At 54.2% G+C, this 24,215-nt stretch overlaps 1 protein-coding gene across 2 annotated transcripts in view; it reads left to right on the top strand.

Annotated features, from left to right (window-relative positions):
* LOC119976849 (adenylate cyclase type 8-like) overlaps nucleotides 1-24,215 on the top strand; it is a 221,708-nt gene that overhangs the window by 138,463 nt on the left and 59,030 nt on the right. For both annotated transcript variants that reach the window (XM_038817615.1, XM_038817613.1), the window contains 3 exons: nucleotides 3,224-3,325; nucleotides 5,085-5,251; nucleotides 21,674-21,755. In XM_038817615.1, coding sequence (XP_038673543.1) covers nucleotides 3,224-3,325; nucleotides 5,085-5,251; nucleotides 21,674-21,755 — 351 coding nt within the window. The remainder of the gene's footprint in view (nucleotides 1-3,223; nucleotides 3,326-5,084; nucleotides 5,252-21,673; nucleotides 21,756-24,215) is intronic.

Below are 24,215 nucleotides of genomic sequence, written 5' to 3'. Positions count from 1 at the left end.
TTTTTCTGCATTTGTCAAGGATCTCCTCATTCCTATGCCCATCATCTTTTCAAAAAAATTAGGGGATTGCCTACAGAAGGGAGTACTTCAGAAATGGAGGAGAGAACCAGAAGGAAGAGGAGGTATTTTCCCACAGGTACAATCCCAGTGTGGGTCCTGTGGATCAGGAGGCACAGCCAGAAGGGGTGAAGGGTCAGCAGGAAGTGCAACACAGAAGGATCTGGATAAGGCAGGATTATCCTGTAGCCTACAAGAGCTTCTGATACCCGGGCATGTCTGCGGTTTGGTGTTGAAGAAGGCCCAACCTCTCCAGACTGATTGTCACCTCTGATCTGATTGGTGGAGAGCTTGTCACTGACTGTGCCATCCCTATGCCAGTGGCTCTTAAGTGGTTCGAAACTTTTCCACCTCAGTTTCATTCTCGGAAAGGGTGGGAAGCCGACATGATGTCTCGTGATCGACTGCCCACGGCTTTATCAAGCTGGCCACTGACACTCTGCTCCAAAGGATCAGCACCTTCATTCACTTCTTGTCTGGCTAGGCAGCCACGCAGAGTGAGCCGGAGGTTTCGCTGCTATTGCTGGATCCATGCAGCCATTGACAGCACCAATGTGGGGCACCCAGGTGCTTTCATCAATAGAAAGGGATTCCATCTTCTGACCACAAGAGGCAGATACTGCAGTTTCATGCCAGGGATCCAGGGAGGTGGGGGGGGGGAATGGCATCTGCTGGGGCAGGGGGGAATGGTGGGAAGGTGCTGGTGGTGATGGGGATGGGGCATGGCTGACCTCCCGCACCCCGGGGTGTCCGGGAACAGACCCCCATTCCCACGGCCTGCAAGGCAGCCAGCTTGCTGACCACCCCACTGATCAACCATCATGGGGGTTATAGAGAAGAGTTACAGGGAGGTAGCCACACCCAAGGTTCAGGATAAGAGTAGCTGGGTTACAGTCAGGGGAAAGAAAATGAATGGGCAGACAGTGCAGGGATCCCTCGTGGCCGTTCCCTTCAAAACAAGTATACCGTTTTGGATGCAGTTGGGGGGGATGACCTACCGGGGGAAGGCCCTAGAGGCCAGGTCTCTGGCACTGAGTCTGGCTCTGGGGCTCAGAAGGGAAGGGGGGAGAATAGAAAAGCAATAGTAATAGGGGATTCAATGGTTAGGGGAATAGATAGGAGATTCTGTGGTCGCTAGCGAGACTCACGGAAGGTATGTTGCCTCCCGGGTGCCAGGGCCAGGGATGTCTCGGATCGTGTCTTCAGGATCCTGAAGGGGGAGGGTGAGCAGCCAGAAGCCGTGGTGCACATTGGTACCAACGACATTGGTAGGAAAAAGGGTGTGGAGGTAATAAACAAGTTTAGGGAGTTACGCTGGAAGTTAAAGGCCAGGACAGACAGAGTTGTCATCTCTGGTTTGTTGCCGGTGCCACGTGATAGCGAGGCTAGGAATAGGGAGAGAGTGCAGTTGAACACGTGGCTGCAGGAATGGTGTAGGAGGGAGGGCTTCAGGTATTTGGATAATTGGAGCGCATTCTGGGGAAGGTGGGACCTTTACAAGCAGGACGGGTTGCATCTGAACCAGAGGGGCACCAATATCCTGGGGGGGAGGTTTTCTAGTACTCTTCGGGAGGGTTTAAACTAATTTGGCAGGGGAATGGGAACTGGATTTGTAGTCCAGCAACTAAGGAAGCCGATATTCAGGATGCCAAAGCACGTAGTGACGCAGTGGGGAAGGTAACACTGACAAAGGAGAGTACTTGCAGGCACGGAGATGGGTTGAAGTGTGTATACTTTAATGCAAGAAGCATCAGGAATAATTCTCCGCACCTTTAGGGGCTAGGCCCGCACCGGAGTGGCTCCCGCTCCGCCGGCCGGTGCCAACGGCCTTTGGCGTCACAACGACCGGCGTCGGGGCTGACCGAACGGCCTTCGCCGGTCGGCGTGAGTCCGCGCATGCGCCGGAGTGTCAGCGGCCGCTGACATCACCACCGGCACATGTGCAGGGGAGGGGGTCTCTTCCGCCTCCGCCGTGGTGGAGGCCGTGGCGACGGCAGAAGAAAAAGAGTGCCCCCTGTGCAGAGGTCCGCCCGCTAATCGGTGGGCTCCGATCGCAGGCCAGGCCACCGCGGGGGCACCCCCCAGGGTCCTGTCGCCCCGTGCCCCCCCTCCCCCCCCCCCAGGACCCCGGGGCCCGCCTGACTGCGGCGGGACTTTGGCCCATGGCGTGCCGGAGAATCACCGCGGGGGGCACGCTGACCGGCGGGGCGTGATTCCCGCTCCCGCTGATTCCCGGGTGGCGGAGAATTCCGGCCACGGTGGGGGCAGGATTTCCAAAGCCCCGGGCGATTTCCCGACCCTGCGGGGGGGGGGGGGGGGGGGGGGGGGGGGGGGGTTGGAGAATTCCGCCCAGGGTTACTGGGCGAGAGTGGGTCAGTGGGATTCATTTGGGATTGGCAGAGGGCTATGGGAGAGATGGAATGATACAGACGGGCTGGTTAAATGGGCAGAAGAGTGGCAAATGGAATTTAACCCTGGAAAGTGTGAAGTGATGCACTTTGGGAGGACTAACAAGACAAGGGAAAATACAATAAATGGTCGGACTGTAGAAAGTACAGAGGGACCTTGGGGTGCATGTCCTTAGATTCCTGAAGTCAGCGGGCAGGTGAAGAATATTTGACTTTATTAGTCAAGGTACAGAGTATAAGCAATAGGGAGGTGATGCTGGAGCTGTATAAACGCTGGTTAGGCCCCAGCTGGAGTACTGTGTGCAGTTCTGGTCACCACACTATAGAAAGGAAGTGATTGCGCTGGAGAGGGTGCAGAGGAGATTCACCAGGATGGTGCCTGGGCTGGAGCGTTTCAGCTACCAACAGAGATTGGATAGGCTGGGGTAGTTTTCCCTGGAGCAGAGAGGCTGAGGGGGAACCTGATTGAGATGTGTGAGATTATGAGGGATATAGATAGGGTGGATAGGAAGGAACCTTTTCCCTTAGCAATGGGGTTAGTAATCAGGGGAGAGAGTTGGACAAGAGGAGATTTGTTTGGGATTGATTCGGGACTATAGAGAGAGTGTGAAACAGTGGGATTGAACCAGGGTTATGGGGAAAGGCACAGTGGGATTTGATTCTGAATTGCTTCAATAAAGATGGGTTGAAAAAAATCTATGCATTGTTATAAATTTTCCTGCTCATTGGTGATTCTGACTTTTGTAATTTCTCTTCAGATTTGGTGTCCTGATTTGAATCCATTTGCAAGTTTTAAGTTTAACTTCACAACGTGGGACCTTCCTGGTGTGTGGTCAACGAGCATCTGCGATCAGACTGAGGTAGGTTGAATGTTGGTTTGCACAATTGTCTCATCATTTATTTCTGTTTACTAAGGTACGTTGATTGAGGGATCACATTAGGTTATTGGGAAGAGCTAAGATAAGAAACATTTCATGTTTAAATAACCCTGCTTGCTACGTCTTAGATATTGTATTTATATCACCCCTCACACCATGAAACAGCACAAGGCGCTGTACAGGAGCTAAGTAATTGGGTCAGAGTGGTCGATTTTAAAAGGGTCTTCGAGGAGGAAGGTGAGATAAGAGTGAGAGAGACCCAGGAAAGGGATTCTCGAGCTTGTGAGCCAGGCACTAACGGTGGAGGGATTAAAATTGGGAACGCAGAAGTGGCCAGAATCAGAGGACAGATATCTGTCAGGGTCGTGGTGTTGGAGAGATTTCAGAGAGAGGAAGGAGCGAGTCCATGGAGCGATTTGAAAACAAAGATCATCAGATTAAAATCAAGTCAGAGCTTGAGCAGGAGCCAAAATCTTATCTCAAGATCAAATTTAACATCAAGGTTCTGAACAGACTTCATCTCAGACTGTTGCCAGGGAGACAGATGAAGCCAGAGGTCAGTTTGAAAAGGGATCAGAAACAATGGCTTCGGTCATCCTCGTATTTAATTGGAGGAAGTTTCTGCTGATCTATAAATGGATGTCAGGTAGGCGGTCTGATCACATCGACACGTGGGTTGAGAGACAAGTTGCTGAGGTAGAGTTGGATTTTGTCAGCGCACGTCTGAAAAATAATATTGTAGCTTCAGATAATGTTGCCGAATGTCACGATGTAGGTGAGAAATAGGAGGAAAAAATGAGAAAGAAGGGGAAATATTTGTTTTACCAGGGTCAGACTGAAGACATTGGCAGAGAAAGATCTTTAGGAGGAGGGCAGTAAGAGTGAAGTGGCTCATGGAGAAAATCTGACGATATGGGCATTGTGACTGGTTGCAGTGGAAAGGACTGTGTGTGACTTTGGAGGGTTCCTTGGTGTTTCTTCATTAATCTTTGGGGCAGCTCTCTAAATCTTGGCCTAAAACTAAAATATTGATGAGGAGGAGTTTGCAGGGGCAACTAGGCAGCGTGTGTCTTTGCATCTCCTGTGGCCAGTTCAAGGTCAGGTGGTCAGTAAGCTTTTAATCTTACTTAACGCTGCCGTAGAAGTTTCATTCATTTAGGCCATTTTACAGCGTAGACTGGGAGGAACTTCCCCAATGACAGAGGGATGGAGAATGAGAGGGCAGAGACTCAGTCGCCCGTGGTTATGAATATCCTTTGTTATCATGGTCTGTGTGGTCTCACTGTTTCCAGACTTGGTTTGGCTTAGAATGTGTACCGATCTGCATTTGTGATGTGGGGAGTGTAGGGAGGGAGATGCTCACTCCTATCCCTCTGGAAAGGGGCGGTGGGCCTTGTCCTCGAATCACTGAAAAAATGAAAATCGCTTATTGTCACAAGTAGGCTTCAATGAAGTTACTGTGAAAAGCCCCTAGTCGCCACATTCCGGCGCCTGTTCGGGGAGACTGGTACGGGAATTGAACCCATACTGCTGGCCTGCCTTGGTCTGCTTTAAAAGCCAACGATTTAGCCCAGCGAGCTAAACCAGCCCCAGTCCATTATCCGTTAATTGGTCATTTGTAAACTAGACAATGCTTCTGGAACCACAGTCCAACATTTCTGAGGGGAATGAATGATGATGTAAATACAGGCGGTAGAAATGTGTGAAGTTGCTCTAATCCAACCATTTTGTCTTTTCCCAGTATTTCGTCCTGTGTGGGGTGACGTCAATGGTCAGCTGTGCTGTCTTTCTGCATCTACATTCGATCCTGAAGCTGTTAGCTGTTGCTGTAATCGTTACTGCTTACTCCTTCATCTCCCACACCAGTTTCAAATACTTGGATTCTCAGATAAAGGAAGATTTGCCAGGGTAATTGGATCAGGAACAACTGATGGGAAATTGCCCACAAACCAGCACTTTGATTCCTCTGAAACCTTCTTCCTGTTTGAATTCCCAAACTGTACACTGTGCTCCACTGGGTCAGAATAGAAAGATGTGGAATTAGTTTGAGTCAAGATAAGAAATGGGAACGTTAAGAGGTCACATGTGGGATGAAAAAGGGATAGGTGTGTGAACGCTCTTGAGAACGTCAATATGTCAAAGGAGGAAGTGCTGAGTATCCTAAATTGCATTAAGGTGGACAAGACCCTGGGGCCGGATGGAATCTATCCCAGGTTACTGTGGGAGGCAAAGGGAGAAATAGCTGGGGCCTTAACAGATATCTTCACATCCTCTTTGACCACAGGCGAGGTTCCAGATGACTGGCGAATAGCCAATGTTGTTCCCTTGTTTAAGAAAGGAAGCAGGGATAATCCAGCAAATTATAGGCCAGTGAGCCTGACATCAGTGGTGGGGAAGCTTTTGGAAAAGATACTGAGGGACAGGATATGTGCACATTTGGAGGAAAATGGACTAGTTAGTGACAGGCAGCATGGGTTTGTACGGGGAAGGTCATGTCTCACCAACTTGATTGTGTTTTTTGAAGAGGTGACAAAGAAAATTGATGAGGGAAGGGCTGTGGATGTAGTTTATATGGACTTCAGTAAGGCACCTGACAAGGTGCCACATGGCAGATTGACACAAAAACTAAAATCACATGGGATTGGGGGTGGGCTGGCTAGATGGGATTTGGGGTGGGCTGGCTAGATGGGATTGGGGGTGGGCTGGCTAGATGGGATTGGGGGTGGGCTGGCTAGATGGGATTGGGGGTGGGCTGGCTAGATGGGATTGGGGGTGGGCTGGCTAGATGGGATTGGGGTGGGCTGGCTAGATGGGATTGGGGGTGGGCTGGCTAGATGGGATTGGGGATGGGCTGGCTAGATGGGATTGGGGGTGGGCTGGCTAGATGGGATTGGGGGTGGGCTGGCTAGATGGGATTGGGGATGGGCTGGCTAGATGGGATTGGGGGTGGGCTGGCTAGATGGGATTGGGGGTGGGCTGGCTAGATGGGATTGGGGGTGGGCTGGCTAGATGGGATTGGGGGTGGGCTGGCTAGATGGGATTGGGGGTGGGCTGGCTAGATGGGATTGGGGATGGGCTGGCTAGATGGGATTGGGGTGGGCTGGCTAGATGGGATTGGGGATGGGCTGGCTAGATGGGATTGGGGGTGAGCTGGCTAGATGGGATTGGGGGTGGGCTGGCTAGATGGGATTGGGGATGGGCTGGCTAGATGGGATTGGGGTGGGCTGGCTAGATGGGATTGGGGGTGGACTGGCTAGATGGGATTGGGGATGGGCTGGCTAGATGGGATTGGGGGTGGGCTGGCTAGATGGGATTGGGGGTGGACTGGCTAGATGGGATTGGGGGTGAGCTGGCTAGATGGGATTGGGGGGGGGGTGCTGGCTGGATGGGATTGGGGGTGGGCTGGCTAGATGGGATTGGGGGTGAGCTGGCTAGATGGGATTGGGGATGGGCTGGCTAGATGGGATTGGGGGTGGGCTGGCTAGATGGGATTGGGGGTGGGCTGGCTAGATGGGATTGGGGGTGGGCTGGCTAGATGGGATTGGGGGTGGGCTGGCTAGATGGGATTGGGGGTGGGCTGGCTAGATGGGATTGGGGGTGGGCTGGCTAGATGGGATTGGGGGTGGGCTGGCTAGATGGGATTGGGGGTGGGCTGGCTAGATGGGATTGGGGATGGGCTGGCTAGATGGGATTGGGGGTGGGCTGGCTAGATGGGATTGGGGGTGGGCTGGCTAGATGGGATTGGGGGTGGGCTGGCTAGATGGGATTGGGGATGGGCTGGCTAGATGGGATTGGGGGTGGGCTGGCTAGATGGGATTGGGGGTGGGCTGGCTAGATGGGATTGGGGGTAGGCTGGCTAGATGGGATTGGGGGTGCGCTGGGTAGATGATATTGGGGTAGGCTGGCTAGATGGGATTGGGGGTGGGCTGGCTAGATGGGATTGGGGGTGGGCTGGCTAGATGGGATTCGGGGTGGGCTGGCTAGATGGGATTGGGGGTGGGCTGGCTAGATGGGATTGGGGTGGGCTGGCTAGATGGGATTGGGGGTGGGCTGGCTAGATGGGATTGGGGGTGGGCTGGCTAGATGGGATTCGGGGTGGGCTGGCTAGATGGGATTGGGGGTGGGCTGGCTAGATGGGATTGGGGGGGGGCTGGCTAGATGGGATTGGGGGTGGGCTGGCTGGATTGGATTGGGGTGGGCTGGCTAGATGGGAGTGGGGGTGGACTGGCTAGATGGGATTGGGGGTGGGCTGGCTAGATGGGATTGGGGTGGGCTGGCTAGATGGGATTGGGGGTGGGCTGGCTAGATGGGATTGGGGTGGGCTGGCTAGATGGGATTGGGGGTGGGCTGGCTAGATGGGATTGGGGTGGGCTGGCTAGATGGGATTGGGGGTGGGCTGGCTAGATGGGATTGGGGGTGGGCTGGCTAGATGGGATTGGGGTGGGCTGGCTAGATGGGATTGGGGGTGGGCTGGCTAGATGGGATTGGGGGTGGGCTGGCTAGATGGGATTGGGGTGGGCTGGCTAGATGGGATTGGGGGTGGGCTGGCTAGATGGGATTGGGGGTGGGCTGGCTAGATGGGATTGGGGGTGGGCTGGCTAGATGGGATTGGGGGTGGGCTGGCTAGATGGGATTGGGGGTGGGCTGGCTAGATGGGATTGGGGATGGGCTGGCTAGATGGGATTGGGGGTGGGCTGGCTAGATGGGATTGGGGATGGGCTGGCTAGATGGGATTGGGGGTGTGCTGGCTAGATGGGATTGGGGGTAGGCTGGCTAGATGGGATTGGGGGTGGGCTGGCTAGATGGGATTGGGGGTGGGCTGGCTAGATGGGATTGGGGGTGGGCTGGCTAGATGGGATTGGGGGTGGGCTGGCTAGATGGGATTGGGGGTGGGCTGGCTAGATGGGATTGGGGTGGGCTGGCTAGATGGGATTGGGGGGGGGGGCTGGCTAGATGGGATTGGGGGTGGGCTGGCTAGATGGGATTGGGGGTGGGCTGGCTAGAAGGGATTGGGTGTGGGCTGGCTAGATGGGATTGGGGGTGTGCTGGCTAGATGGGATTGGGGATGGGCTGGCTAGATGGGATTGGGGGTGGGCTGGCTAGATGGGATTGGGGGTGGGCTGGCTAGATGGGATTGGGGGTGGGCTGGCTAGATGGGATTGGGGGTGGGCTGGCTAGATGGGATTGGGGGTAGGCTGGCTAGATGGGATTGGGGGTGGGCTGGCTAGATGGGATTGGGGGTGGGCTGGCTAGATGGGATTGGGGGTGGGCTGGCTAGATGGGATTGGGGGTGGGCTGGCTAGATGGGATTGGGGGTGGGCTGGCTAGATGGGATTGGGGGTGGGGGTGGGCTGGCTAGATGGGATTATAGATTATAGATTATAGAGAAATACAGCACAGAACAGGCCCTTCGGCCCACGATGTTGCGCCGAACCTTTGTCCTAGGTTAATCATAGAATTTTGGACAATTTGTCATGGCCAATCCACCCAACCTGCACATCTTTGGATTGGGTGGACTGGCTAGATGGGATTGGGGGGGGGCTGGCTAGATGGGATTGGGGGGGGGCTGGCTAGATGGGATTGGGGGTGGGCTGGCTAGATGGGATTGGGGGTGGGCTGGCTAGATGGGATTGGGGGTGGGCTGGCTAGATGGGATTGGGGGTGGGCTGGCTAGATGGGATTGGGGGTGGGCTGGCTAGATGGGATTGGGGGGGGGCTGGCTAGATGGGATTGGGGGTGTGCTGGCTAGATGGGATTGGGGTGGGCTGGCTAGATGGGATTGGGGATGGGCTGGCTAGATGGGATTGGGGGTGGGCTGGCTAGATGGGATTGGGGGTGGGCTGGCTAGATGGGATTGGGGGTGGGCTGGCTAGATGGGATTGGGGGTGGGCTGGCTAGATGGGATTGGGGGTGGGCTGGCTAGATGGGATTGGGGGTGGGCTGGCTAGATGGGATTGGGGGGGGCTGGCTAGATGGGATTGGGGGTGGGCTGGCTAGATGGGATTGTGGGTGGGCTGGCTAGATGGGATTGGGGATGGGCTGGCTAGATGGGATTGGGGGTGGGCTGGCTAGATGGGGTTCGGGGTGGGCTGGCTAGATGGGATTTGGGGTGGTCTGGCTAGATGGGATTGGGGGTGGGCTGGCTAGATGGGATTGGGGGGGGGGTGGGCTGGCTAGATGGGATTGGGGGTAGGCTGGCTAGATGGGATTGGGGTGGGCTGGCTAGATGGGATTGGGGGTGGGCTGGCTAGATGGGATTGGGGGTGGGCTGGCTAGATGGGATTGGGGGTGGGCTGGCTAGATGGGATTGGGGGTGGGCTGGCTAGATGGGATTGGGGGTAGGCTGGCTAGATGGGATTGGGGTGGGCTGGCTAGATGGGATTGGGGGTGGGCTGGCTAGATGGGATTGGGGATGGGCTGGCTAGATGGATACAGAACTGGTTTGGTTATAGAAAACATAGATATATAGATACATAAAAGATAGCCTTTCATCACGATCATGGCTGATCATCCAACTCAATAGCCTAATCTTGCTTTCTCCCCATAGCCTTTGATCCCATTCTCCCCAACTGCCATATATTCAATGTTTTACCATCAATTACTGCCTCTGAGATAGAGAGTAGCGGTGGAAAAGTGGAAGTGGTTAGCACTGTTGCTTACAGCTCCAGGGTCCCAGGTTCGATTCCCGGCTTGGGTCACTGTCTGTGCGGAGTCTGCACGTTCTCCCCGTGTCTGCGTGGGTTTCCTCCGGGTGCTCCGGTTTCCTCCCACAAGTCCCGAAAGACGTGCTGTTAGGTGAATTGGACATTCTGAATTCTCCCTCTGTGTACCTGAACAGGCACCGGAATGTGGCGACTAGGGGCTTTTCACAGTAACTTCATTGCAGTGTTAATGTAAGCCTTCTTGTGACAATAAAGATTATTATTAAGTAATTTGGTAATGGTCCGATTAGTAAGTTTGCGGATGACACGAAGATTGGCGGAGTTGCTGATAGTGGCAACAATTGTCAGAGGATGCAACAGGATATGGATAGATTGGAGACTTGGGCACAGAAATGGCAGATCGAATTTAATCCGGACAAATGTGAGGTGATGCGTTTTGGAGGATCAAATCTCGGTATGAATTATACTGTAAATGGCAGAACCTTTAGGAACATTAGCTCACCGGGCTAAATCGCTGGCTTTTAAAGCAGACCCAGCAGCACGGTTCGATTCCCATACCAGCCTCCCCGGACAGGCGCCGGAATGTGGCGACTAGGGGCTTTTCACAGTAACTTCATTCATTACTTGTGACAATAAGCGATTTTCATTTTCATTTCATTTTCATACAGAGGGATCTGGGCATGCAGGTCCACAGTTCCCTAAAAGTTCCCAACACAGGTGGCCAAGGTGATTAAGAAGGCATATGGCATGCTTGCCTTCATCAGCCGGGGTATTGAGTACAGGAGTTCGGACATTACGTTGCAGGTGTATCGGTCGCATTTGGAGTATTGCGTGCAGTTCTAGTCACCACATTATCAGAAGGATGTAGAAGCTTTGGAGAAAGTGTAAAGAAGGTTCACCAGGATGTTGGCTATGAGGAGAGATTGAATAAACTAGGATTGTTCTTTGAGACAGAAATGAAGATTGGAAGGAAGAGCGTGCCTGTAGCTGGTGACGGGTAGAAAATACAATTGGGAATAGAGGAATTCCGAAGGTTCAGAGGTCAGCTGAAATCATTAGAGAGCAGCCAACACAGAAGTGAATGCCAAAATCTTTCACTGGCCTATAAATGGTAAAAGGAAGAGACGGGCTGATTAGGGACCTAAAAGGAAAATGGCCTGAAGCTTAATAAAGCAGAATGTCAATTTGGGGTTGACAGCATCACCTTCTTGTGAGACAGGCTCTCAGTACAAGGTGTGCAGTTAGATAACGAGGAGATAAAGGCTATTTTAATGATGCCACATCGCACAGATAAAAAAAGTATTCGACAGATACTGGAGATGATCAACTTTGTTGGCAGGTTTATTCCCAACCTGGCATCTAAAACCTCTCACCTCCGAGATATGATAGAAAGGACATCGCGTTCCAATGGTCCCCCAGACATGAGCAGGGGTGGCAAACATTGTGCATCTCGTTCACATGGCCAGTGCGAGTGATTTTTGACGCTGCGATAAAGATCAAAACTGCAGCCGATGTGTGTCTGTCGATGGTCTGGGAGCGATGTTACTGCAGTAGAGTGCAGATGGTGCAGATGGTGCAGATGTCTGTCGATGGCCTGGGAGCGATGTTACTGCAGTAGAGTGCAGATGGTGCAGATGGTGCAGATGTCTGACGATGGCCTGGGAGCAATGTTACTGCAGTAGAGTGCAGATGGTGCAGATGGTGCAGATGTCTGTCGATGGTCTGGGAGCGATGTTACTGCAGTAGAGTGCAGATGGTGCAGATGTCTGACGATGGCCTGGGAGCGATGTTACTGCAGTAGAGTGCAGATGGTGCAGATGTCTGTCGATGGCCTGGGAGCGATGTTACTGCAGTAGAGTGCAGATGGTGCAGATGGTGCAGATGTCTGACGATGGCCTGGGAGCGATGTTACTGCAGTAGAGTGCAGATGACAGCTAGCTGCCTGTGGCATATGCACTGTCTGAGATGAAGCACCTCAGGTTAGTCAATGGTTTGGACAAATTCCATGTTTATGTGAATGGTCTTCCGACATTTCTTGTGGAGAATGACCACAGGCCACTCGTCTCAATTGTGCGAAATATCTCAGAGAATCTAGTGTGTGATGATGAAGCTCCAACGCTACGATTTTGAGCTAATCTACACACCAGGCAAGCATCTCATTGTCATTGACGTGCTTTCTCGAGCCACGGGCATTAATGGGGCACGCCTGGTTGATGAGGACGTGCAAGTCCACGTTGATCTCGTCACTGCGTCTCTTCCAGTCTCTGATGATAAGTCAGGTCTAATGAAGGAAGAAACAGCCAAGGACACAGTCCTCCAACACGTAATGAAGTATCTCCACGAGGGATGGCCGAAGGGTTCCTGATCAGGTTATTACAATGTGAGAGCAGAGCTGAGTGAGATGAATGGATTTCCACAGCAACAGCGCAGGAATGTGGTTCCATATTCCTGGAGGACACCCATTCTCAAAAAGCACCTTGGAAGACACCTGGACATTGAAAAGTGCAAGTGCAGGGCCAGGGATACAGTTTATTTGCCCAGCAGCACCCAAGACATGACGGCCATGGTTGACAGGAGTTCCAGTGCAGGCAGAGCAAAGAGCCGATGGACATGGGGGAAATCATCACAACCCCTTGGCAGAAGGTGGGCATGGATCTTTCCCACTTCAATGGAAGAGACCTTTTGGTCATCGACTGCATTTGTAATTATCTGGAGGTAGCACTGCCAGCGAACCCTACTGCAGAAAGCCATTGGCAGCCAGGAGGACATGGATCTGGCACCTTTGGCCTATCGGTCTGACCGCTCATCAATGCGCTGTCACCAGCACAGCTGCTGATGAACAGGTAGCTACGGACCACCCTGCCTTCCATCACAGCTCACCCCGTGGATCGAGGACCGGAGTGGAAGCTGCTTCTTCAGAAAAGGAGGCAGAAGGGGTTCTACGGTAGATTCGCCAGGAAGCTCCAGCCAGCACATCCAGGTGACACGGTTAGGCTGGAGAATGCCAATGGAAACAGATGGGTAAGGCTGGCAAAGGCAGGTCCATATCCATTTCTCATCAGCACTGAGGGTGGCTCAGTCTTGTGGAGAAACCGAAGAGCGCGGTTCAAAGTTCAATGTTCCTTCGTTTTGTCTAACAGAAGAGTTGGTATGTAATCCCAAACCACCTGAAGAGGATACAGACCACCAATCAGAGTCAGCGCTCAGAGAAACATCCGCAGCAATAAATACCGAACAAGCAGGAACACCAACGACAAATGAAGGTGAAACACGATCGCCGACTTCACCACTGCTCAGGAAATCAACCAGATTACATCGTAAACCTGACAGACTGAATCTGGAGTGAACCGTGTACAGTTACATGTTTGAAATCATTGTGCATGTCATGTTTGGTGAAGCACAGTTTCTTTTGTAAATGTCAACACCTCCAAAGGAAGAGCAATGTGGTGATCTACATGTGCATATCAATATACTGTATATAGTTATCAGTATGACTACAACCAGCAGGTGGCGATATAGATCCACCATGTGACTGGAGAGATTCGGCAGTTGGTAGTGAGTCGTACTAGAGGACAGTCGCATGAGAAGTAGCCCCAGGAGAACATAGAACAAAGAACAATACAGAACAAGAACAGGCCCTTCGGCCCTCCAAACCTGTACCGGTCATGATACCAACCTTTGCCAAAACACTCAGCACTTCCTTGTGCCGTATCCCTCTATACCCACCCTATCCATGTGTTTGTCAAGATGCCTTTTGAACGCTGTTAATGTATCTGTTTCCACACCCTCCCCTGGCAACGCGTTCCAGGCTCTCACCACCCTCTGTGTAAAAAACCTGCCTCACACATCTCCTCTAAACTTTGCCACATGGATCTTAACCCAATGCCCCCTGGGGACTGACCCCTCCACCCTGGGAAAGAGTGCCTGCCCATCCACTCTATCCACGCCCCTCATAATCTTGCAGACCTCTATCATGTCACCACCTTAACCTCCGATTTCTAATGAAAACAGTCCGAGTCTATTTGCAAACTTTACCCACCTGTTCAGCCTTCACTGAATTAATTTATTAGTTACCGTTTGTATTACAGTTTGTTAGTGTTAATCTTGTTCAGAAATTATCTTGCTAGTCAAAGAAGTAGATGTTCTGTGTGCATCTGTACTACGGCCACAACACAGAGCATAACAGTCCTCACCAACAAACCCCCACCGGCCCGATACATGTGCAAACTGGGGTCAAACAGGCTGTGTCATTGCACCAACGCTCTCCTCCATCTTCCGTCACCCTGAATCCCCCGCTAGAGTGGAGCTAACTTACCGGACAAGCGGGAAACTGTTCAACCTCTGACTCCTCCCAGCCAGAACCAAGACCACCCCATCTGTCATCGAGCTGCAGGAAGCAGACGCTGCCTGTGTGTGCGCACATTCCGAAGCCGAGCTACAAATCATTGTTGATGCATTCACCGAAGCATCTGAGAGAATGGGCACCAGATTAAACAGCCCGCTGCTGCCGCACAAAACTGCCCCCCAATCATCAGATTAAACAGCCCGCTCCTGCCGCACAAAACTGCCCCCCAATCATCAGATTAAACAGCCCGCTCCTGCCGCACAAAACTGCCCCCCAATCATCAGATTAAACAGCCCGCTGCTGCCGCACAAAACTGCCCCCCAATCATCAGATTAAACAGCCCGCTGCTGCCGCACAAAACTGCCCCCCAATCATCAGATTAAACAGCCCGCTGCTGCCGCACAAAACTGCCCCCCAATCATCAGATTAAACAGCCCGCTCCTGCCGCACAAAACTGCCCCCCAATCATCAGATTAAACAGCCCGCTGCTGCCGCACAAAACTGCCCCCCAATCATCAGATTAAACAGCCCGCTCCTGCCGCACAAAACTGCCCCCCAATCATCAGATTAAACAGCCCGCTGCTGCCGCACAAAACTGCCCCCCAATCATCAGATTAAACAGCCCGCTCCTGCCGCACAAAACTGCCCCCCAATCATCAGATTAAACAGCCCGCTCCTGCCGCACAAAACTGCCCCCCAATCATCAGATTAAACAGCCCGCTCCTGCAGCACAAAACTGCCCCCCAATCATCAGATTAAACAGCCCGCTCCTGCCGCACAAAACTGCCCCCCAATCATCAAGATCCACAGTGCGTCCTTGGACAATGTGGATCATTTCCCAGACCTCGGGAGCCTCCTCTCAGAGCCAGCAGACATTGACGATGAAAACCAGCATTGACTCCAATGCGCCAGTGCAGTCTTCGGATGCCTGAGGAGCAGAGTATTCGAAGACCGAGGCCTCAAACCCAGCACCCAGCTCATGGTCTACAGAGCAGCCATGGTCAAACCCTCCTGAATGCATCAGAAACACGGACAATGTACAGCAGACACCTCAAATCATTGGAGAGATATCACCAATGTTGCCTCTGCAAAATCCTGCGAATCCACTGGCAGGATAGGTGTACCAACGTGATGATCCTCTCCCAGACCAATATCCCAGTTTCGAGGCACGGGTCCCCCTCGACCAGCTGTGATGGCGAGGCCACGTCCGCATTTCTCCCAAAATAAGTGCGCTACTCCGAGCTCTGCAATCACTAGGAGGGCAGAGGAAACGCTACAAAGACACTCTGAAGGGCCCCCTAAATAAAAGCAATATCCCCATCGACAAGCGGGAATCGTCTGCCTCAGAACGCACAAACTGGAGAAATACCATCCCGCAAATCCCCAATCACCTCGAGCATCGCAGGGTGGAGGACACAGAAGCCTAGTGTAAAAGCGGAAGGGGAGGGCAGAATGCAGAGCGTTCCACCCACCCACCTCATCAAACCTGCCAAACCTGTGGCAGAGTCTGCATTTCCAGGATTGGACTATTCAATCACCGCAGAACCCACCTCCCCAGGGTGGAAGCGAATCACCCTCGACCCTGACGGACTGTCCAAGAAGAGATTGACTCTATAACGGTAGGAAAATCTACATCAGAGCAGTGGGAGTCATTCAAAAAGGACATAGAGGGAGAACAAAGTTCCTGCCAAGGTAAAGGGAAAAACCAAAATGTCCGGGGAACATCCAGAGAAATACAGGATTGGATCAGGAAAAAAAGGGAGGCTGTAGCTGATACAGCGGACTAAAAGAAGTTGATGCCTTGGAGGAGTTCAGAAAGCTCAGAGGGGGGGGGGGGGGGGGGGGGGGGGGGGTGATTTAAAAAAAAATCAGATGAGTGAAGAGGGGAATGAAAACATACTGCCAGAGAAACTAAAGGAAAATCCGAAGGTGATTTATAAACATATTAAGGGTAAGAGGGTAACAAGGGAGAGAGTGTGGTCCATTAGGGTTCAAAGTGGCAACCTGTGCGTGGAACTAAAGGACGTAGGTGAGGTATTAACTGAGTATTCTGCCACTGTATTCACTCTGGAGAAGGACGATGTAGGTGGAGAAATCAGGGAGAGAGGCTGTGATAGACTTGAACTGATCAGCATTGAGAGGGAGGAGGTGTTAGCGGTTTTAGCAGGTTTAAAAGTGGATAAATCCCCAGGCCCAGATAAGATGTATCCTCGGCTGCTGTGTGAGGAAAGCGAGGTGATTGCAAGGGGCTAATTTTCACATCCTTTCTGGCCACAGGTGAGGTGCCAGAGGATTGGAGGACAGCTAATTATTCACCAAGTGAGGTGTGGAAAAACCAGGTCATTACAGGCCGGTGAGTCTAACTATGATGTGGAGATGCCGGCGTTGGACTGGGGTGGGCACAGTAAGAAGTCTTACAACACCAGGTTAAAGTCCAATAGGTTTGATTCAAATCATTAGCTTTCCGAGCACTGCTCCTTCCTCACTGACCTGAGTGATTTGCGATCGTTTTCTGGCAGGCGTGGGGACATGGCCCCTCTATTGGAGAATCCCGCCCTCTGCCTCTGAAAGAGTAACTGAAGATCATGGTGCTCCTCTGGAAAGTGATTCTGGGGAATTTAAAATGGAAAACAAGGAAATGGCAGAGGCCTTAGACAAGGATGTTGTGTCTGTCTTCACTGGAGAAGAATTTGAAAACTTCCCAAAGACACCCGAAAATCAAAACATGAAAAGGTGTGAGGAACTTAAAACAATCATCATCATCAGGGGAAAGGGGAATCTGTGGATGTTGTGTACTTGGATTTCCAAAAGGGTCAAAAGGTTGAATGGCCCAGTGCTAGCTAAGAACGAATATGTTTGTATTTGGTGATGTTATGACACACGGCAAGAAAACATGGTGTGGGGGTAACATATTAGCATGGATAAAGGAACGGTTCGCTTACAGGAAGCTGGTGAGGTGGCAGAGCTAAGGTGCCTGGCTGCCCGTGCCAATGTGACTGCCTGGCAATGCCAAGGTGCCTGGCTGCCCGTGCCAATGTGACTGCCTGGCAATGCCAAGGTGCCTGGCTGCCCGTGCCAATGTGACTGCCTGGCAATGCCAAGGTGCCTGGGTGCCCGTGCCAATGTGACTGCCTGGCAATGCCAAGGTGCCTGGGTGCCCGTGCCAATGTGACTGCCTGGCAATGCCAAGGTGCCTGGCTGCCAGCGGGAATGTCAGGATACCATCCTGCAAGAGCCTGACCACTGGGGGCCGTAAATTGCCTGGCAGACCCCTACAGGTACCGTTATGCCTGGACCGTTTGTGTGGACCTGTGCTAAATGGCACCATGGCAATGTCTCCCAGCTGTGAACAGTAATTCCCGGACCTCTAGAGAATCGAGTGCCGACATATTTAAATGAGCCTCATGGCTCGTTTCCACCTCCATATTGAAGTTCCCCATGATTACTGTAATGTTGCCTTTTTTACGCCTTTTCTATCTCCTGATTTATTTTCTGCCCCACATCCTGACTACTGCTCGGGGGCCTGTACATAACTCCCATCAGGGTCTTTTTACCTTTGCGACTCCTCAACTCTACCCACAGAGATTCTCTGCCTTCTGATCCTATATCGCTCCTTGCTATCGATTTAACTTCATTCCTTACTAACAATGCAACCCCGCCCCCTTTGCCCATCTGCCTGTCCTTTCGATAGGACACATATCCTTGGATATTTAGATCCCAGCCCTGATCCCCTTGCAGCCACGTCTCTGTGATGCCCGCAACATCGTACCGGCCAATTTCAATGTCCGTAACAAGCTCATTGACCTTGTTCCGAATACTGCGCGCATTTAGGTACAACATCCTCAATCCTGCATTGGCCACCTCCCTTCTCACACTTGTCACCTTTTTTGCTCTGCCTGAGGTTAGATTCCTGTCACCAGGGGCTGGTTTAGCTCACTGGGCTAAATCGCTGGCTTTTAAAGCAGACCAAGCAGGCCAGCAGCACGGTTCGATTCCCTTACCAGCCTCCCCGAACGGGCGCCGGAATGTGGCGACTAGGGGATTTTCACAGTAACTTCATTGAAGCCTACTCCTGAGCCCTCGGCTCCTTTAACCCATTTAATATCCTCTTCATTAACCTGCACTCTGACCTTCTCCTTTAACTTGGATTTTCCAATTCTCCAGACAACTGAACCCTCCTTCACTATTTTGATACATTGGTGCCTCTGGTGTGAAGTGTGTTGGAGGAGTGGGGGGTAAACACCCGATCGTAACATAAAAATCTGGCCTTATCCTTTTCTGTGGCCAAATCACTGGTGGCACTTTACAATAGAATACTTTGCACCTGAATAGTTACCCTTTTGTATTCATATAATCTTCCCCACTCAGTATTAATTTGTTGAATTGATCCGGTATTTACTATACAAACCACGGTTCCTCAAATGTCCTGTTCTGAATTGACTCTGGATTGGGTTGTTTGTGTTTATCGGAGCGTTTATCCTCTTGTACCCAGCACCAATTTGTCTATTATATATACATAACAAATTTTAATTAGGATGCTGAAGAGGCTGATATTGAAAGAATGCAAAATCATAGAATTTATAGATGGAAATCAAGGTTGACAAATGTGAGGTTATCCATTTTGGGAGGAATAACAGCAAACGGGATTATTATTTAAATGATAAAATATTAAAACATGCTGCTGTGCAGAGAGACCTGGGTGTGCTAGTGCATAAGTCGCAAAAAGTGGTAGGGAAATTACTGGCGAGAATTCTTCATGATAGGATCTACTCCCATTTGGAAGCAAGTGGACCCATTAGCAAGAGGCTGCATCGTTTTGTGAAGGGGAGGTCGTGTCTCACTAACTTGATAGAGTTTTTCGACGAGGTCACAAAGATGATTAATGCAGGTAGGGCAGTGGATGTTGTCTATATGGACTTCAGTAAGGCCTTTGACAAGGTCCCTCATGGCAGACTGGTACAAAAGGTGAAGTCACACGGGATCAGAGGTGAGCTGGCAAGATGGATACAGAACTGGCTAGGTCATAGAAGGCAGAGAATAGCAATGGAAGGGTGCTTTTCTGATTGGTGGGCTGTTACAAGTGGTGTTCTGCAAGTTCAGTGCTGGGACCTTTGCTGTTCGTAGTATACAAAGAACAAAGAACAAAGAAAATTACAGCACAGGAACAGGCCCTTCGGCCCTCCCAACCTGCGCCGATCCAGATCCTTTATCTAAACCTGTTGCCTATTTTCCAAGGATCTACTTCCCTCTGTTCCCCGCCTGTTCATATATCTGTCTGGATGCATCTTAAATGATGCTATCGTGCCCGCCTCTACCACCTCTGCTGGCAAAGTGTTCCAGGCACCCACCACCCTCTGCGGAAAAAATTTTCCACACACATCTCCCTTAAACTTTCCCTCTCCCACCTTGAAATTGTGACCCCTTGTAATTGACACCCCCACTCTTGGAAAAATGATTTGGAGGAAAATGTAACTGGTCTGATTAGTAAGTTTGCAGACAACACAAAGGTTGGTGGAATTGCGGATAAAGATGAGGACTGTCAGAGGATACAGCAGGATTTAAATCGTTTGAAGACTTGGGCGGAGAGATGGCAGATGGAGTTTAATCCGGACAAATGTGAGGTAATGCATTTTGGAAGGTCTAATGCAGGTAGGGAATGGACAGTGAATGGTAGACCCCTCAAGAGTATTGACAGTCAGAGAGATCTAGGTGTACAGGTCCACAGGTCACTGAAAGGGGCAACACAGGTGGAGAAGGTTGTCAAGAAGGCATACGGCATGCTTGCCTTCATTGGCCGGGACATTGAGCATAAAAATTGGCAAGTCATGTTGCAGCTGTATAGAACCTTAGTTAGGCCACACTTGGAGTATAGTGTTCAATTCTGGTCACCACACTACCAGAAGGATGTGGAGAAAGCCTCCACCCAGAGAGGGTGCAGAAGAGATTTACCAGGATGTTGCCTGGTATGGAGGGCATTAGCTATGAGGAGAGGTTGAATAAATTTGGTTTGTTCTCAATGGAACAAAGGAGGTCGAGGGGCGACCTGATAGAGGTCTACAAAATTATGAGGGACATAGACAGAGTGGATAGTCAGAGACTTTTTCCCAGGGTCGAGGGGTCAATTACAAGAAGGCATAGGTTTAAGGTGCGAGGGGCAAGGTTTAGAGGAGGTGTACGAGGCAAGTTTTTTACACAGAGGGTAGTGGGTGCCTGGAACTCGCTGCTGGAGGAGGTGGTGGAAGCAGGGACAATAGTGACATTTAAGGGGCATCTTGACAAATACATGAATAGAATGGGAATAGAGGGATACGGACCCCGGAAGTGTAGAAGAGTTTAGTTTAGACGGGCAGCATGGTCGGCGCAGGCTTGAAGGGCCGAAGGGCCTGTTCCGGTGCTGTTCTTTTCTTTGTTCTTTGTTCCTTGTTAACCTGCACATCTTTGGACTGTGGAGGAAACCGAGCACCCGGTGGAAACCCATTCAAGAGTCTCAGAGGCCTGCCTTTGGGCTCCTGTGGAAACACTCACCCCCTGGGCCTGGGAAACACTCACCCCCTGGGCCTGGGAAACACTCAACCTCCCCCCCCCCGGGCCGGGCCTGGGATCCTGGGGAACACTCACCCCCTTGGCCTGGGCTCCTGTGGAAACACTCACCCCCTGGGCCTGGGATCCTGGGGAACACTCACCCCCTGGGCCTGGGATCCTGGAGAAACACTCACCCCCTGGGCCTGGGATCCTGGGGAACACCCCCCCCACCCCCCCTGGGCCTGGGATCCTAGGGTAGACTCACCCCCTGGGCCTGGGATCCTGAGGAACACTCACCCCCTGGGCCTGGGATCCTAGGGTACACTCACCCCCTGGGCCTGGGCTCCTGGAGAAACACTCACCTCCTGGGCCTGGGCTCCTGGGGAACACTCACCTCCCGGGCCTGGGATCCTGGGGAACACACACCCCCTGGGCCTGGGTTCCTGGGGAACACTCACCTCCCGGGCCTGGGCTCCTGGGGAACACACACCCCCTGGGCCTGGGATCCTGAGGAACACTCACATCCTGGGCCTGGGATCCTGGGGAACACTCACCTCCCGGGCCTGGGCTCCTGGGGAACACTCACATCCTGGGCCTGGGATCCTGGGGAACACTCACCCCCTGGGCCTGGGATCCTGGGGAACACACACCCCCTGGGTTTGGGCTCCTGAGGAACACACACCCCTGGGCCTGGGATCCTGGGGAACACACACTCTCTGGGTTTGGGTCGTGAGAATTTCCATTCTGATGACTGGGAAGAATTATCTAATTGTATTTTTGTCTCTCTTGCTCTGCTTTCAGTGCCTATTATGATTGGCAGCGAGGAATCACCTTCATGCTAATGTTAATGTTTGTTGTGACGGTCATTTACCAAGGACGCCAGGTAACTCAGGATGCTCTCCGCAATCATTGTATCTGTGGGTGCTGCAGGATTGGTCTGGGCTGGGGGCTGGGTTACGGGATGGGGGATGGGGGATGGGGCTGGGGGATGGGGGATGGGGCTGTGGGATGGGGCTGGGCTGGGGGATGGGGCTGGGCTGTGGGATGGGGGATGGGGCTGGGGGATGGGGGATGGGGGATGGGGCTGGGCTGGGGGATGGGGGATGGGGCTGGGGAATGGGGGATGGGGGATGGGGCTGGGCTGGGGGATGGGGGCTGGGGGATGGGGGATGGGGCTGGGGAATGGGGGATGGGGGATGGGGCTGGGCAGTGGGATGGGGCTGGGGGATGGGGCTGGGGGATGGGTCTGGGCTGGGGGATGGGGATGGGGGCTGGGGGATGGGGCTGGGCTGGGGGCTGGGGGATGGGGCTGGGCTGGGGGATGGGGATGGGGGCTGGGGGATGGGGCTGGGCTGGGGGCCGGGGGCTGGGGGATGGGGCTGGGGGATGGGGGATGGGGGATGGGGCTGGGCAGTGGGATGGGGCTGGGGGATGGGGCTGGGGGATGGGGCTGGGCTGGGGGATGGGGATGGGGGCTGGGGGATGGGGCTGGGCTGGGGGCTGGGGGATGGGCTGGGCTGGGGGATGGGGATGGGGGCTGGGGGATGGGGCTGGGCTGGGGGGCCGGGGGCTGGGGGTTGGGGATGGGGATGGGGGATGGGGGATGGGGCTGGGCAGTGGGATGGGGCTGGGGGATGGGGCTGGGGGATGGGGCTGGCTGGGGGATGGGGTTGGGGGCTGGGGGATGGGGCTGGGGGATGGGGCTGGGGGATGGGGGCTGGGGGATGGGGCTGGGCTGGGGCTGGGGGGATGGGGCTGGGCTGGGGGATGGGGGATGGGGATGGGGGATGGGGATGGGGGATGGGGGATGGGGATGGGGGATGGGGATGGGGATGGGGGATGGGGGATGGGGATGGGGGATAGGGAATGGGGATGGGGGATGGGGATGGGGGATGGGGATGGGGGATGGGGATGGGGGATGGGGATGGGGGATGGGGGCTGGGGGATGGGGGATGGGGATGGTGGATGGGGCTGGGCTGGGGGATGGGGATGGGGGTGGGGATGGGGGATGGGGATGGGGGATGGGGCTGGGGGATGGGGATGGGGGATGGGGGCTGGGGGCTGGGGGATGGGGGATGGGGATTGGGGCTGGGCTGGGGCTGGGGGATGGGGATGGGGGATGGGGAATGGGGGCTGGGGGATGGGGGATGGGGCTGGGGATGGGGGATGGGGGATGGGGATTGGGGATGGGGGATTGGGGGATGGGGAATGGGGGATGGGGCTGGGGGCTGGGGGATGGGGGATGGGGCTGGGGGCTGGGGGATGGGGGATGGGGCTGGGGGATGGGGGCTGGGGGATGGGGCTGGGGGATGGGGCTGGGGGATGGGGGCTGGGGGATGGGGCTGGGGGATGGGGGCTGGGGGATGGGGGATGGGGGATGGGGGATGGGGCTGGTGGAGGGGGATGGGGGTGGGGATGGGGGATGGGGCTGGGGGCTGGGGGATGGGGGGATGGGGATGGGGGATGGGGCTGGGGGATGGGGGCTGGGGGATGGGGGCTGGGGATGGGGGATGGGGCTGGGGAATGGGGGATGGGGGATGGGGATGGGGGGTGGGGCTGGGGGCTGGGGGCTGGGGGATGGGGCTGGGGGATGGGGCTGGGGGATGGGGGCTGGGGATGGGGATGGGGATGGGGGAGGGGATGGGGATGGGGGATGGGGCTGGGGGATGGGGATGGGGGGATGGGGCTGGGGGAGGGGCTGGGGGATGGGGGCTGGGGATGGGGCTGGGGGATGGGGGATGGGGATGGTGGATGGGGTGGGCGGGGATGGGGATGGGGATGGGGATGGGGGATGGGGATGGGGGATGGGGCTGGGGATGGGGATGGGGGATGGGGGCTGGGGGTGGGGGATGGGGATGGGGGATGGGGATGGGATTGGGGCTGGGCTGGGGGCTGGGGGATGGGGGATGGGGGATGGGGAATGGGGGCTGGGGGATGGGGGATGGGGATGGGGGATGGGGGATGGGGGATGGGGATTGGGGATGGGGGATGGGGATGGGGAATGGGGGATGGGGCTGGGGGCTTGGGGATGGGGGATGGGGCTGGGGGCTGGGGGATGGGGGATGGGGCTGGGGGATGGGGCTGGGGGATGGGGCTGGGGGATGGGGCTGGGGGGATGGGGGCTGGGGGATGGGGCTGGGGCGATGGGGGGCTGGGGATGGGGGATGGGGGATGGGGATGGGGCTGGTGGATGGGGATGGGGGATGGGGATGGGGGATGGGGCTTGGGGGATGGGGGATGGGGGATGGGGATGGGGGATGGGGCTGGGGGATGGGGCTGGGGGATGGGGGCTGGGGGATGGGGATGGGGCTGGGATGGGGGATGGGGGATGGGGATGGGTGGT

This window comes from Scyliorhinus canicula, chromosome 1, assembly GCF_902713615.1.
Source record: "Scyliorhinus canicula chromosome 1, sScyCan1.1, whole genome shotgun sequence".
Taxonomy (NCBI): Eukaryota; Metazoa; Chordata; class Chondrichthyes; order Carcharhiniformes; family Scyliorhinidae; genus Scyliorhinus; species Scyliorhinus canicula.
The sequence above is the reverse complement of the archived record's forward strand: the minus strand, read 5'-3'. Positions and strand labels throughout refer to the sequence as shown.